The 15,011-nt window shown below is 41.7% G+C and overlaps 1 protein-coding gene across 2 annotated transcripts; it reads left to right on the top strand.

Moving 5' to 3' along the window:
- The first annotated feature begins 935 nt into the window (after positions 1–935).
- mbd6 (methyl-CpG binding domain protein 6) lies at positions 936–14,956 on the top strand. 2 transcript variants are annotated; one of them, XM_026918430.3, is made up of 13 exons: positions 936–1,295; positions 2,851–3,031; positions 3,776–3,915; positions 4,655–4,757; positions 5,427–5,595; positions 6,038–8,059; positions 8,210–9,048; positions 9,388–9,547; positions 10,994–11,133; positions 11,600–12,259; positions 13,624–13,673; positions 13,759–13,822; positions 13,974–14,956. In XM_026918430.3, exons 3-13 carry the CDS (start codon positions 3,800–3,802, stop codon positions 14,022–14,024), a joined length of 4,374 nt encoding a protein of 1,457 aa, XP_026774231.2. In that variant the 5' UTR covers positions 936–1,295; positions 2,851–3,031; positions 3,776–3,799; the 3' UTR covers positions 14,025–14,956. The 2 variants fall into 2 exon arrangements, with proteins under 2 accessions (XP_026774231.2, XP_026774230.2); XM_026918429.3 differs by having other exon boundaries at positions 937–1,446.
- The last annotated feature ends 55 nt before the right edge of the window (positions 14,957–15,011 follow it).

Raw genomic sequence — 15,011 nt, 5'->3', positions numbered from 1 at the left:
TACAGTTAAAACCATGGTTTATCATTGATATGTTAACGTCATGCATTGTAATAACTATTTTATTACATATTTAACCATGATTCTAGTATGGTTTTTCTATGAGGCTTTAGATTAATTAGATTTACTCCATATGTAACTATTGTACTATGGCGCTTTAGAGTAATTATGACTATTTATTATGTTTGTTTATTTATTAAGTTGTGTTTATTACGTATTTAAACTTAATACCATGATTTTACTTTGGTACTTTATTTGAGTGGAACTGTATTCCCTAATTTCACACTAAATGAAGGAGCTAAATTTTGTGTAGACCTGCATGCATCGAAGCTGTAAGGCTAGAGCATTACACACATAATCTATAAATGACAACAAGGCTATAACAGTAATGTAGAGTATAATAGAGATAGTAAACAGTATAGAGTCTGTGCTTTGTTTTAGCCACTCGTGGCCACGTGGAGGAAATTAGACACAGATCATAAATAAGTCCAGTTATCCCAAACACCTGGAACCTCAACAAGGCCATGGCTTTCTTTTTAAATTTAGATTTACTGAATAATTTACTTAATAATAGATAATACTTTTAATGGAGTGTGTCCTACCGAAAACATCGAAAGTTTAGCTAAAAACCTGGCTACATTTATGGTGACATGTAAACCATATTAAATAACTTGGAAGTAAATAACATCCTGTCTAGTTCAAACTCTTCAAACATGTATCATCTAAGTGTTGCTATTTGTTTATTGAACGAGAACGAGTCTTCCACATCGGGCCAGTCACCGCGGCTGAGTTACAAATGGCTCCACATTATACATAGACTGCACTACACAGGAAGCTGAAAGCCATTATCTGACACACTTTGTAGTGCTCTTATAAAGAAAATAGGACGCTATTTGGAGCTCAGCCCGCTTCTGTCGAGTCCAGACGCTCCCTTCAGCACCGGTGCATTGTGGGTATGGAATTCCCTAGGCCGAAGGAAGCCAGTGCGCAGGTCCGAAGGAAACTCCATGATTTTTTGGCACGAAATCCTGGAGAAAATAGGAACTTGAAACAGGGATTAACGGGAACGGGGCATTACTTGAAGCACAGTAAAACCTTAACTCGTTTTCACGTGCTTAAGAAGCTTCCAGCGATATTGACGCTTTGAATGAAACAATCGGCTTGTCCGCGACCGACTGAGATCCACTCGAAATTTAAGATCATTTTTGGCGACAATGCAACGGGCGCAATAAAACCCAGCTAGCGTTATTGCTCTTTGTTTTTAGGCAGGACGGACGGATGGCGCAAAGGGAGAAGAGGTAGGAAAGTGCCTGAAAATTAGTTTAGTGCCGTCCACGGTGTTCACAACAGCAGCACTTGAAGCTAAAGGCTGTCCAAAAGGCTGCGCTAGCTCTCGCCTCTGCTTCGCAACGCGGCTAACAAGCAGCAAACTTCGTAAACACAGAGGAGGTATGTGGCTAAACCAGCCAAGCCAGCTAACACAGTCTGCTAGCGTTTTGTGCACACCAAATTCACCACATTCACCACTTTGTAAAAATTTCGCATTAATTGCATCTTTTCTCATTTTGCTTTCTTCGTCAATGCCATACTTTCCCTTTTATTCAACAGTTTTTTTTGGTTTAGTCGAGTCGCTTCTTCATAGCCTGTGAAGCTAGCTGGCTAGTTAGCTAAGTAGTAGTATGTAGACGCTAGCTAGCTGTTAGCCGGCTGCTTTAAACGGGCTGATCCTCTCATTATTATTCTTCTAATCAGTGCACAGATCCGTATTTGTGCTTCTGCAAACAAGCTGCAAGGCTTTATTCATTCTGGAGACTTGTTAGGTTGGGATAATGTCTTGAAATAATAAAGTTATACGTCTTGTTTTTTCGCCGTTTGTCTTCACTCCTTAACTTGTTTACTTTCCTTCTGTCATGACTCGCTGTAGGTTGGAAACCCAGAATGAGACATTTTATTTTTATTGTTTCTATTTCACTTTTATACGTTTCTGTTTTACATTTAAAATAATAAAAAAAATAATAATGTGGGTTGCCGACAAGGACTGATGGAAAAGTTTGAAACTTGTCTTTACAGGCAGCAGCTTGTGTCTGTTTTCATGATCAGTTTATTAAATGCACATTGAAACCTTTCCTTCAGATTTCCAGTGACTGCTTGTTAAATTCATTGATCACACTTTGATTGGTTTCTATAATTTGCACTGTAGCATTTGGAGAGCCTCTCCAGTCTGTACTTCACACAGGAAATTTAGTGACACATTTCACACCTTAATTTTGCCATGCTCTTCATCCAGCCCTCTGCTTCCTCAGCCCTTTCCTATCCTCCAGAACAACACTCTCATCTTTATGTTTTCAGCACTTAGCATTTCATGTATACCAGGGATTCTCAAACTTTCTGGAGGCAGGGACACCTTTAACTAAAAAATAAATGTTATGGACCTTTTGGTACACATTTACTTTATGAACATAAATTATTTATATATTAGGCTCAGTATTTAAATGTGAACTTTAATATTTTGTCTAGGTATAAGTCCCATAGGGCTTTATTTAATTCATGAACTTTTCATCAAGACACCTCATTAGGTCCAACTTTCTATTTGTTTTTCAGTTATTGAGGCTTGGATTAAACTCATTCAATTAAAGTGAACAATCAACTAAGAACTCAGTAATAAATAAAATATCTTTCATAATGATGGAGTGTGATTTCCTTTTGGCAAAAAAAAAAACAACAATTAAAAGCTTTTTTTGTTTGTTTGTTTGTTGTTTTTTTTTTTGGCCTAAAACATAAACCATAGTTAAACAGTTTTGTCAAGTGCATTAAACTAGAGTGCTATTATTAAAGTTGCACTTTTCATTTCAGATTGTGAGAGTTCAGAGAGATCTTTCCAAAGCTGAGAGAGTCCACCGGAGATAAGAGAGGCCTGCCTGTTTTGGCCGGATTTGAGTTCAATTGTGTTGAGTGCCGGCAACACTACTTAGGATGTGTTCACTGGGGTGGATTTCATGGATGGTGCTGACCCAGGCTAAATAAAAATGAAAAGGTACAGTAAAAAGTGTACAATTTTGCTGTCAAAAGAATTCCTGCACATCTCGTATCAGTGAAATATACATTCTATGGCCAAAAGTATGTGAACACCTGAGCATCATACCCATATGTGCTTTTTGAACATTTCAGATTTAGCCCCTTTCTGTTATAATAACCTCCAATTTTCTGGGAAGGCTTTCCACTAGATTTTGGAGCATGGCTGTGGGGATTTGTGCATTCAGCCACAAGAGCATTAATAAAGTCAGTCACTGATGTCAAGTGAGGAGTCAGTATTCCAGTTCATCCCAAAAGTGTTCAGTGGGGTTGAGGTCAGGGCTGTGTGCAGGCCACTCGAACTCTTCCACTCCAGCATTGGCAAACCATGTCTTCATGGAGCTCACTTTGTGCACAGGGGCATGGTCATGCTGAACAGGTTTGGGCCCCTTAGTTCCAGTGAAGGGAAATTGTAATGCTACAGCATACAAAGACATCCTATACAGTTGTGTGCTTCCAACCTTGTGGCAACAGTGTGGTGAAGGCCCACATATGGGTGTGATGGTCAGGTCTGCAGGAACTTTTAGCCATATAGTGTAGATTTAGGTTCAGTTTCATCATATAGGCCGCTGTTATATATTTAATTTTATCATATTGTTTACTCAAAACATTCTGTAAACTGTACATGTATAGCTTGTTAATTTCTGAATTAGATTTAATTTGTACGGGAAAGGGGTTTTGACCTGTGTGTGGTTTGGATCTACAGGAGCTGGATGTGTGTGAGCCAAAAATGACTGGGGGCAGTGAGAAGGCAGCAGGAAAAAAAGATGGTGGTCCGACACTCACCGCTCAGGTCCCTGTTGGTTGGCAGAGAAAAGTGGAGGATGGGGCTGTGGCTTACATGAGGTAAGTTTTCACCCCTTTCAAATTTCTTCCATATTGTTTTGGTTCTTCATCTGAAGGTCAAGTGTTTAGTATATGCACCCATTAAAATGCCCTTTGAGTGATGGCTGTGTTCTCTGTTACTAAACACAGGTGGTGTTATGCAATGTTTTAGCAATTACCATTGGAAATCTTTACAAATTTATAAGTTAGTTCTTAGTGTGTCTGCCTGATCAAGCAGCAGTGCCCATGCATTACCGATACCACAGTGTAACTGTGCTTGTTCTGGGATATCAAAAACAGCAAATAACATACAGAATAAACTAGTTGGCTAATGTTAGCTATCTAGCTACAATATAAGCTCTGGTTTACAGGAGACCTGTCTCTGAATTACTATTACAGAATAGTCAGGGCAAGTATTTTTCTTGCTATTTATTCAGCAGTCTTTTTTTAAAACAAAAGATTCTGCAAAATGTAGCGTTAATGTCAATATTCAGATGTCAATATAGTAGTGGGAACTAAGTGGCTTTTTTCCGAAAGAAATTGTTGGATTGATTTTGAAGTCCAATGGCAGACAAAGCAGCTGTGATTACACACAGATGGGTGTGACTGTTCTCCAAAGCAAACTTCAGTCACACACATTCAAACACATTCAGTGAGCTGTTAAACAGATACTGTGAGCACAGCCGCTTAAGCAGAACATTTATGCTTTGACCCCCCGATCCACAAACACACTCTCTCTCTCTCTCTCACTCTCTCACAGCCCAAGTGGTACAGTTCTGTGTTCTGTGGAAGAGGTGAGGGTGTATCTCTTGACAGATGGCACATGTAAGTGTGGACTGGAATGCCCACTTGTCCTTCATAAGGTGAGATACCTGTTTAGATGTTAAAATCAACCTTTTTTTAAAATTTCTTTTCTTACATTTTACAACTAAAATAAAATGAAAGGTTTCTATAAAGAAAAGACACAATGGGAGGTGCTTATTTGAATAAATTATGTTATTTCCTTATAATTGTAAGTGATTACCCATCTATTATTATTATTATTAATTGGTGTTTTTTTTTTTACTTAGTCTTGCAGTATGCTGATATTTTGATTTTGTTTTAAAATGTGCTTATGTAATTTTTATCCAGTGTTTGCGCTAGTATAAGAAAATGTGTTTTATATTCAAGTCAAAGAATGAACTCTGTGCCACTAAGCTTCCAGTACATATCAGATTGTTGATAGTACATGAGCAAATTATAAATACCAAATCTTTGTGCTCAATATGGGAGGGGAAGTACAAACGATTATCTAAATTCATATATTTAATTTGATACATAAATCATTATTGAATCATTCTGCGAGTTGCTGGCACACTCATTTTTTTTAAACAATAGTTCAGATTTCCATTTTAAATATGTAACATTGCTGATACTGACTTTTTCTTGTCTAATCAAAACAGCAAAAAAAAAGCTCATAATGCATTCTTTATAAAAAAAAAAAAGAAAAAAAAAAAAGGTGTGACCCCTCAAGGAACTCTTTGTCCCTGCAGGTGTTCAACTTCGACCCTACTGCAGGGGTTCATGCTCAGAGTCATCAGTCAGGGAAGGTGGAAGAAGATATGACCAAACTGTGCAACCATCGCAGGAAAGTGGTCGCAATGGCTGCTCTGTGTCGGAGTATGCAGGCTTCCCAAATACCATTACCAGCTCACGGCTCAGGTACACTAATCTAATCGTAGCTCCATATATAAGTTAGTTGTTTTTGTTATATATCTTTACATTTTTGCAGTATATTCTGTTAATCTGTTAATGTCTCCTAACTAAACTATTGATCGATTATTTATTTATTTATTTATTCTTTTATTTATTCTTTTATTTATTTATTACTATTTTTAAATATACACCATAGTAATTGTTATAACAGTTGGGTTTGGTTCCTCTGATTGGGCAAACTCATCTTGACATTGCATATATAATCTCTAATTTGACTAGTTTTATAGTGAAGAAGCTACTTCTGGTCTATTGTTTTAAGATGTAGTATGTAATTTGCTTGCTTTTGTTTCCCTTGTATCCTCGTGAATCAATTGTTTTGAAATCCATGCCTTCAACTGTGTTTCTTTTTTTTTTCTTTTCGTATAATAAAATGTGTATTTGCTTCTAGGGAGTGGTGTGTGTTCAGTGGATGGCAAGGATAAGAGAGGATCTGTAGTGGCTCGAGGAGACGTAGCCCAGCGCGCTTGCACGACCCAGCTGACACTGAACCAGGCCAGACCCAGCAGCAGTGGCAGCTTTCCTGTGCCCTCGCCTCTTTCACTTCTTCAGAATGGCTCTGTATCTCACACCACCTCCATACTGACTTCTGATTCGAGCTCACCCTTAAAGAAGACCTCTCCCCAGTCCCCAGGGCCCAGTGTAGCTGCTTATGGGAAACAGCAGTGGAGCCCTCGCCCTGTCCTTAACCAAACCATTCTCCAAAGAGCACCTCATAAACCAATCTCTCCCAGCACTACAAAACTAGACACAACCCACACGTACCAGATGGACTCTTCCCTTCCTTTGACATTTTCTTCTCCCTCCTCTTCATCTTCACCTGTTATTGCCAGGGCAGGACAGCCTCATCTGCAGGGAATGGCTGTGAAATCTTCTCCTCCTCTCTCTCTGTGTTCATCCCCTTCTTGTGCTCAGGACACTTTCTCCCCTCACCAGCGATCCCGTCACTCCTCCACCTCCTCTCTCTCTGAGGGAGCTCCAGGATCCATGCTCATTCAGGGGGTTAAACCTTCCCCTTCTCCTCTGCCTCCCACCCAAACTTGCTCTTCACCCAAACTCTCCGTACCCCCGACCAGCCCACGCAGTCGTCTGGAGGGCATTTTGCAGCACTACAAAGACTGCAGCACCACCAACCCTGACTCTGCCCAACAGCACCACACATTCAGCAGCAAAAACAAACTTCACACTCTGCAGAGCCCACAGCCAGCACAGAATAATTCCTGTGATAAGAGGAATGGACCAGTACTAGGTTCTGCCCCAGGACTGATTGGTCTCCCTTTGGGTCAGATCCTGTGTCAGCAGAAGAGCCAGCAGCATATCAGCAGCTCTTTCCCAGCCAGTAGCCTCCTTTCTGCAGCTGCCAAAGCCCAGTTGGCCAGCCAGAAAAAACAGAACCAGTCCAGGGCTGCAGAAACGGGTGCCCTTCCTCTCCCAGCCCTGGACAAGGAGCAGCAGTCCAAGGTATTAATTAGCACTTTAAACAGTAGCCTCAGCACCCCTACAGCCCCAACCCAATCTTTGACGGCTTTCTTGCTTCCTCACTCCCCCTCTCTCCCTGTTTCCAACCCTGTTCAGTCTGAAAAAACACTACGCCGCAAACGCCAACGTCGCTCACCCACTGTTCTTAGCATGCTGAAAGAATCACAGGTAAATCGAACTGTGGGAGACCTGGTTGTGTCCTCCCCTATTGTCCCTTCCCCTTCTTTATCATCCTCTAGCTCCCCACCTCCTGTTACTCACTCAGAAAACCACCTCCAGCCTGCACGCTTGTCTGGCACTCCTCCTTCCACCACTTCTGTGCCTAATAGTATACTAAGGCAGACCGAATTGGAGGAGGGCAAGAGGATGGCTCTTTCAAATTCTCTTCCTCTCTCCTCACCCCCTGCTTCCTCCCAGCCCCTCTCTGCACTGCTCCAGCTCCTCAGTATGCAGAACGCCCAGAATAACACTCCACCAACGATACCACCCAGCAGGCACCCTTCTTCACCACCTTTGGGTACCTCTCAAACGCCTCAGTATGACAGCCAGCTTGGGCCACAAACACATATCCACATGAAACAGTCTCAGCCCCAAAACCTGGTGCCCACTTTGGATCCTCTTACCCAGCTGGCAACTGCTCAACCCCTTTCCCTGACGTGTGAAGACACGGAAGCAGTTGCAGTAAACCTCAAAACGACAGCAAATAGTGCAGTTCTAAACTTGAGCCTGCCTCACACAAGCACCAGTGCAGGAACTGAGCCTTCCAACAGCAGCCATACCCTTGGTGTGATGAGCCAGCTGTCCTCAGCCACCTGCCAGTCTGCTTCCACCGTATCAGAGAAAACCTGTGGGTCCAAACTAGGGGATTTGGGACCTGATCATAACATATACCAAACAAACCAGCCAGACCAAAACCAGGCTACAGATAGTGAGGGTAAGATTTTACTTTTCAGAAAAAAAAATATAATGTATATTGAATAATTTCTTAAGGTTGTCAAACTTCTACTAGCCTCAGAATTAAACAACTAGAATGAAATAGCCATTTCCTCTTAATCTAAACATCTCTCGTGACGTCTCTTTTCAGATCCTGTAATATCAGAAGAGCAGCAGAATTTGGAGACTAAGCTACTTTCTGGCTGTGATCCTGACCCTAACCTCTCCCTGTCCCATGCACCTGGCACCTCTTCGGTTGATCTCCCGAACTCTGCGGCTGACCATGCAAGCACCTTGCAGCTGGCTGAGTCTTTCCCCTTCATGACACAGGAACAGCTCCTCCAGCTTCTCTCCTCCAATGCAGCCCTGCCCTCCCTGCTTCCCCCTTTCTTAGGTTCTCTGCCTCTCGGGCTTTGGACAGGCACTCAGCCTCCCACAACCGGAGGCACCCAAACTCAACCAGCAAACAACCTCCTCAACCAGGCTTCTCCGCTCAGTGTTTTGCCTTCCGCACTGGGACCTCAGGGGGACCTCCCTCTTAACCTTGTTAGTCTATTAAATCCTCCTGCTCCAGGGCCTACACTGGCTCCAGGTGTAGCTCCAGGGCTTGAGGCTGGTGAAAAGAACCCTGGGCTACAGGCACTGCTCATGGCATCTTTGCTTCTTGGGCAGAACCCAGCTGCCATGCTCCCATTGCCAGGACTCAATTTAGACCTCCCTCCCCTGCAGCAGGTATTTGGGGAAGGAGTGTCTCTAGAGAAGACCCCAGCTCTGCTGGACTCTGTCTTGATGGGGCCAGGACTCCTAGACGCTCTCCAGGCTCTAGCACCACATGCAGATGGCCAGTCGCTTTTGCTCTCTGCCCAGCTCACTCCTCCTCCCCCTCCTCCTCCTGCCTTCCTGTCCCTGAACCCTGCCCTGCTGGCTGCAGCTCTTGCACAGGCTGAAACCCTTCCCAACCATACACCACCCCCCCCACCTCATACTCAGGTACACTCGCTCACACCCACTGACCACATGCCTTCTGTATAGATAAGTGGTATTTCCTAATACTTTGCCAGACTGTATTAAAACTAGAAGTGTATAGATACTTAAGTGGTTATTTAGTTTCAAATCCATTTCACTTGCTGTAAATAGCTAATGTACACAATGTGCCATATTGAATTTTAATCATGTGAGTTCAGAAAGTGGATATTGATCTGGGATGAGGTCAGTTTTTGACGAGAGGTGAACTGAGAGATTATATTGATGGCCAGACATTTTGAGCTGGTATATGTAAGACAGTTCAAGTTAAGATATCTTGTGTGTGTGCATTTTTGCATGTTGTAGGGGACCCTTTCCAGTCCTGCACTGGTTTCTACCTCTGTGTCCTGTACCCCACTGGTACCAGTCACTGGACAGGAAACATGTGACTCACTTACTGAGCAGGAGAAGACCAACAGCCAGACACCTCAATTTCTTCCCACGATCCTGCCTCAAGGGGTCCTGGGTAAGTAAACTAAAACTGCTCTATGTTATGCGTTCCCCTTTTCGATTGCATTATGTATTTGTGTTGATGCAATGCATATTATTTGTTTGTGATTGTTGTACAATTAGCCTGCAGGGAGATTCCCTTGCATACTGATATGTACATAGACTGCTACTAGCCATAGCTGTCTAGTGCCCTGCCATTTCCTATGATGCCTTTAGAATGGACTACCTCTTCTGACAGTTAAGACTGCTCTGTCACTTTAAACAGTCTGATAAGCTCTTTGCACTAGTCCCTTTGCATCTGCTCTGTTTGCACTCTATCCGTTGTGCCTTGTGGATCTATATTTATTCGATGTTTATATGTATTTATTTGTATTTTTACATCCCCTCCTTTTTTTTTTTTTTAATTTTTATTTTTTTTATTTTTTTTGTTTGTGTGTTAACTCTATGCACCTAGAGTCTGAGAGTAACGTAATTCTCTGTATGTGCTGAACACGTGGCAAAATTGACAATAAAGCAGGCTTTGACTTTTGACTTTGACTTTGACAACGCTGTCCTGTGGCTGGAAGCAGCCTGTGAACAGTTTCTGGAACTCCCAGTGAGCTGCTGCCATGAAATTATTTTTGACGGCGATCAGGATGAGAGCTGGGTTCTGTGACAGACCATAAGCACATAGCAAGTGCCATGTTGGTAAGGCTGGGTGCTGGGACTGATCCATCATAAGTCCAATCATCTCCATTTTATATTAATGAAAAAAATTCTAATGTGCTGATGACTGACTGGATAGTTCAAACCCTAGCATTCAATTGGAATTACCTTCAATTGGATTCTAAAACCAAAACAATACTGAAGTTAATTGATAAGCTTTTTTTGTTTATGCGGTCCATCCGGCTGATATGATTTGATTAGAAGTTTTTGGGAATAAATTTTCAGTTGTCCTTTCCTGACTTCAGTCAGCTGTATCTGAGATGAGAAAAAGCCAACAAGCTATTGGTTAGAAAGCTCGCCTGCTGTCAGAACAGAACTATCCTGTGGTCTGTGAATGAAGTCTGAAACCATTAGGTGTGTTCTGCACATTATGGTTTTCAATCTCTGAACAGTGTGTTGAATTTAGTACCAGTTTTTTGCCACCTACATACCTAGGTGAGAGTGATTATCCACTGTTTTTAGCTTGCCTATTTGAAATCATAACCCATATTCCATGATGACAATTGAGTTCAGCATAAAGGCCTCGGCATATTTCATGCATGGTGGTGGGCTGGCTTCCACAACCAATATGACGTGATTGTGGAGTTCACAGGCTACGCGACAAAGCCTGTGATTGGAGCGTTAAATATGCTGAGGCTTTAGGAATATAACAGGAAGAGCCCAGTAAACTGAGCAAAATTTGCTTTGTAATTTCAGTGTCTTCTTGGGTGTCTTTGCGAATCTAATTACATGAACTTGTTTCTTATTGTTTGTAAAGGTGACCTGGCAGCTTTGGGGAACATTAATAGTCTACATGGTTTACTAGCAGCAGGGCCTTTGTTGCTCTCCCAGGCTCCGTCACTGGGAATGCCACTGCCACAGAACCAGGCTGCTCTTAACCCACTAACGTGCCTGCAGGTAACACATCATTACAAACATGTGAAAGACTGATTCTGTTCCTCTCTTCCTCACCCTGCCACTCAACCTTTTGAGCTTTTACACATTTTGTAGTGTTACATCCTGGAATTGAATTGGACATAATTGGGTATTTGTTATTTGAGATATATATTTGATATATATATATATATATTTGATATATAATTTGTTAATAAATTTGGCAAGTGTCGTGTGTGTGATGTGCTTGCCATGTTTCCTGTTAAAGTCCATCACAACGTTGCAACAGCTTCCAGATCCAGCTGCCTTATTACAGTATATTCTTCTTTTGTCAAAGGCATTCTTAGAGGCTATCTGAACAAAAAATATAATATAAACTAAGTATGAAAAATTTTGGAAGACATTTTGCTAAAAAGTGTTAATTTTGGAACACCCTGAGTGTATATTTATGTATGTGTGTGTATATGTATTATGTTCTTTCACTTTTTAGCTGTCTATGGGTCCAACACTAATGGGGGAGAAACCACTGGCAGTACACGAGACCACACCTGCCCAAGAAGACCTCCCCGCTGCCCAGCTGTGCCAGGATTCCCTGCTTAATCCTGGCCACCTACAACCACCTACACAGCAGAGGGAAGAGCCAGCGGGGGCTGGACCAGGGCTCATTGATCCATACGGCTCCTTTATGGACACCATCTACACTTCCTTCCTGCAGGTGAGTGGGCGTGGCTCAGAGGGAGCGAGTGACTGCACCCCAGTCTCGTACCCAGAGCTCGCACCCTCTCTTAGTCCTCGGCGAGCATGCTCAGTACACAATCCTGACCTGTCCCGCCTCAGCATGGAAGCGGCCCAGTCTCCGGCCCGTGGCACACCCAAACTCAGTGAAGACCCGCCCACCACTCCACCCTGTAAACCTGCAGAGTCTCGCCCACCAGATGCCCCCCTTCATCTCACATTTATGGAAGAGGCCAAGACTGACGGCTCAGCCAAGCTGTGTGTCTATAGCAATGGTATAGGTTCAGGAGCGAGAAGAGATGACGATGGTGAAGAAGAACGAAGACAGGCACCAGGATACTTGAGCCCCAGAGAGAGAGTGAACATTGACCCAGTGGATGATACCATGGGTAATGTGGACACAGAGCAAGGGAGGGTGAGTATCTCTGTAAGAATAACCTTTGGGACTACTTTGTTGAATTGGTTTTCTCACAAAGCTCTCCAAGCATTAAGGTTGCAATTAATTCTTCAGTGTTTACAGACCTACAATAATCATACATTTTCAAAAATAGCTTGAAAAGACTGTTTGAGTATTCTGTTTTCTGTCTCAGAATGAATTCTGCTTCCAGCTGGATCGGAGCCACTTAGTTCTGCCCATTTTCCCTGAAAAGCAATAGGCCTCATATAGAAATCTTTTAGTGAAGATAAGTTTTTAATATTTGTATGTGTATGTTGATAAATGCATTTATTGACACTCAGAAAACCCCATAAAAGAAAAGGTTGAAGGGAGTCTGGCACATTGCAGACAAAAAGGTGAAAGAAAAGGAATTTCTCAAGGACAGATTTGGAAGTTTTTTGATGCATATCTATGTCAATAAAAATATTATTGCAGTGAAATATTAAATACAAAAATATATTTAAAAATATTTTTAAAATATTTAGCATAAATATTTAGCAGTGTAACATCACCTTGAGACAAATTAGAAAATAGGTGAGTTGGTGACTCTGAATTATTTGAGGTAAAAAGAAAATGGTTTGACACGTAAATGGACAGAAAAAGATACCTACTCTATGCTGAGGTGATCATGGACTTCAAAGTGTCTTACACAGGGAAAGTGGGAAAATATTGAATTGTTTTAAGTGTCTCAGTGACTGTTGGCCAGAAGTCTCTCACACCAGTGCACTCTTTGGCCTCACATGCACCAGTGCACCTTCCCTGATGCCTTGGAAAAGCAGGAGAGAATGTGCTGTAAGGAAACCTGATGTATTTAGGAAGTAGCCCGATGATAAAACACAGCTCACCAAGGAGTATATGGCTTGGTTGAGATATACCAGATCCCTCACTTAGCTCTTTTTGAAACATGTCAGTAGCAAGAAATCCAAGCAAGGATAAATCATTTTGTTGGTCGAATTAGTGCTGGTTATAAAGTGTTGTACACATTTGTCAGTGTTTTCAGTGTAGTTCACTTCACAGGCATCAGAAGGTGCTAAAAATAATAAACTGCTCCTTTAAGACATTGAAGTCAATTTTCTTGCTGCATATTAAAGTAGTATGGAGGGCTCAGAAGTGCTTGTGCCTCATATTTACCTGGTTATCAATGCAAATTTCTCCAGAGATTATAAAAAGTTAACATACTTTTGAAGTTTTTTTTTAAACCAAATGTTTTGCAAAGTGCTTATAGCAGTATTTACAATTTTATAGTGATTTAGCTGTTTTTGGTTTAGGTTATTCAGTGAAGATTAAGCAGATCAGTCATTATATATCCAGGGGATGATTTTGTACTTTTCATCCTGTTACAGGCTTTAGAAATACGTACAGGAGCCAGGAGGGGGAGAAAAAGAAAACAAACGTGAGTATTTCAGTTAATGAGTAAAATCAAACTAATTGATCTTTAATTAAGTCACAGCTAATTCCTTGCCATCTCTTTACACTAGGTTGCAGAGAGGGCCGGAGTTTCCTGGAGATATTGAGCGCATCATAGAGGAGCCAGCAGCTACAGTGAGCCCAACACACAAACATCCCAGAAACATGTTCTAGCCAATTAAACGCTCATGTACAAATCTTTATCACAGTCAGAGGACATCCTGCCTGACTATAGCAGGTGTATACTGTAATTCATTTCTAATCCCGTACGTCTTGTGTGATGCAGATAGCACTGCAGAGGCCAGCGAGAGGGAAAAGGCGGCGTGTGGTCAGATAGACGTTCTAACAGAAGCCCTTATCCTACTGTACTTTACACACCAACACCAGCACTGTCAGTATGGCAAACCCACAGTGTGCAATTGAGCTACACTGTGCTGTCCTGCAGAACGCACTCCATCTTTTTTAAAAGCCTAGTTACCTCACTCGCCTTCTTCTCCTTTCATTCTTGTGGATTTGACCCGTTGTTCTGTTACATATTTCTAGCCACAGTGATGACAACAATACAAGTGATGGAATTGGCTAGCCAACACTACTGCATAGGATCTTTCCCTCCTGTTTTGTTGTCTATTTAATATGGGCCTGTAACGCCCTCTATCTGCCGACCATTGTTACTGCATTCCCTCTAGTTCCCGTCCTACCTGCCATGAATCATGCTGGAGTAATTCTGGGATAATGTTCCATCAAAGCTTTGACTGAAATCAAATATTTACAGGCTTAACTTTGTCATTGCTTATGTGATGACCTACATAACCTCATGGGTAGAATCTCCTTCCTCACACAATGTTGTGTGTAAGGAAAGTATGTACTGTATATGTGTGTAAGTTGTGGGGGCCGGAGTCCAATACTGTGAGCTGTGGCAGATTCTGCATGTATAGTCAGAGCTGTAACTCGCCCATTCCGTTGCCTCTGACACCAACTGCCACTTCAACATAGGCACAAAATATTAAATTAATGGTTTAAAGTAATAATGAGGATGATTATGCAATTTTACTAATGAATTTATGTAAATATGTACAGTTTTAGTATTTTATTTTGTACACTTTTTTAGGAAAAAATGATCAATTTGTAAAGTATTTCCTCCTCAGAAAAAAACCCTTTCCTTTTCCATATTTACATTGGTTTTGTAAAGAGAATACTTTGTGAGCAGTAGCATTTCTTTGTTTTTATGGGAGTCAACTTTTATTTAACAAATTAAAATGTCTACCTGTATCTTTGTCAGTGTGTCTTTTTCTCAGACAGCTCTGTTTATTTAGTGGGGTGAAAA

Source organism: Pangasianodon hypophthalmus, chromosome 2 (assembly GCF_027358585.1).
Source record: "Pangasianodon hypophthalmus isolate fPanHyp1 chromosome 2, fPanHyp1.pri, whole genome shotgun sequence".
NCBI lineage: Eukaryota > Metazoa > Chordata > Actinopteri > Siluriformes > Pangasiidae > Pangasianodon > Pangasianodon hypophthalmus.
Note: the sequence above shows the minus strand (reverse complement) of the source record. Positions and strands in the feature narration are given on the sequence as shown.

Bases quoted from the DNA above. Each gene is read 5' to 3' on its own strand.
- mbd6 (XM_026918430.3), top strand. From the start codon at position 3,800: ATGACTGGGGGCAGTGAGAAGGCAGCAGGAAAAAAAGATGGTGGTCCG. The intron at 4,758-5,426 runs GTGAGATACCTG...TTGTCCCTGCAG, and splicing joins GCCCACTTGTCCTTCATAAG to GTGTTCAACTTCGACCCTAC. The intron at 13,674-13,758 runs GTGAGTATTTCA...TCTTTACACTAG, and splicing joins GGGAGAAAAAGAAAACAAAC to GTTGCAGAGAGGGCCGGAGT.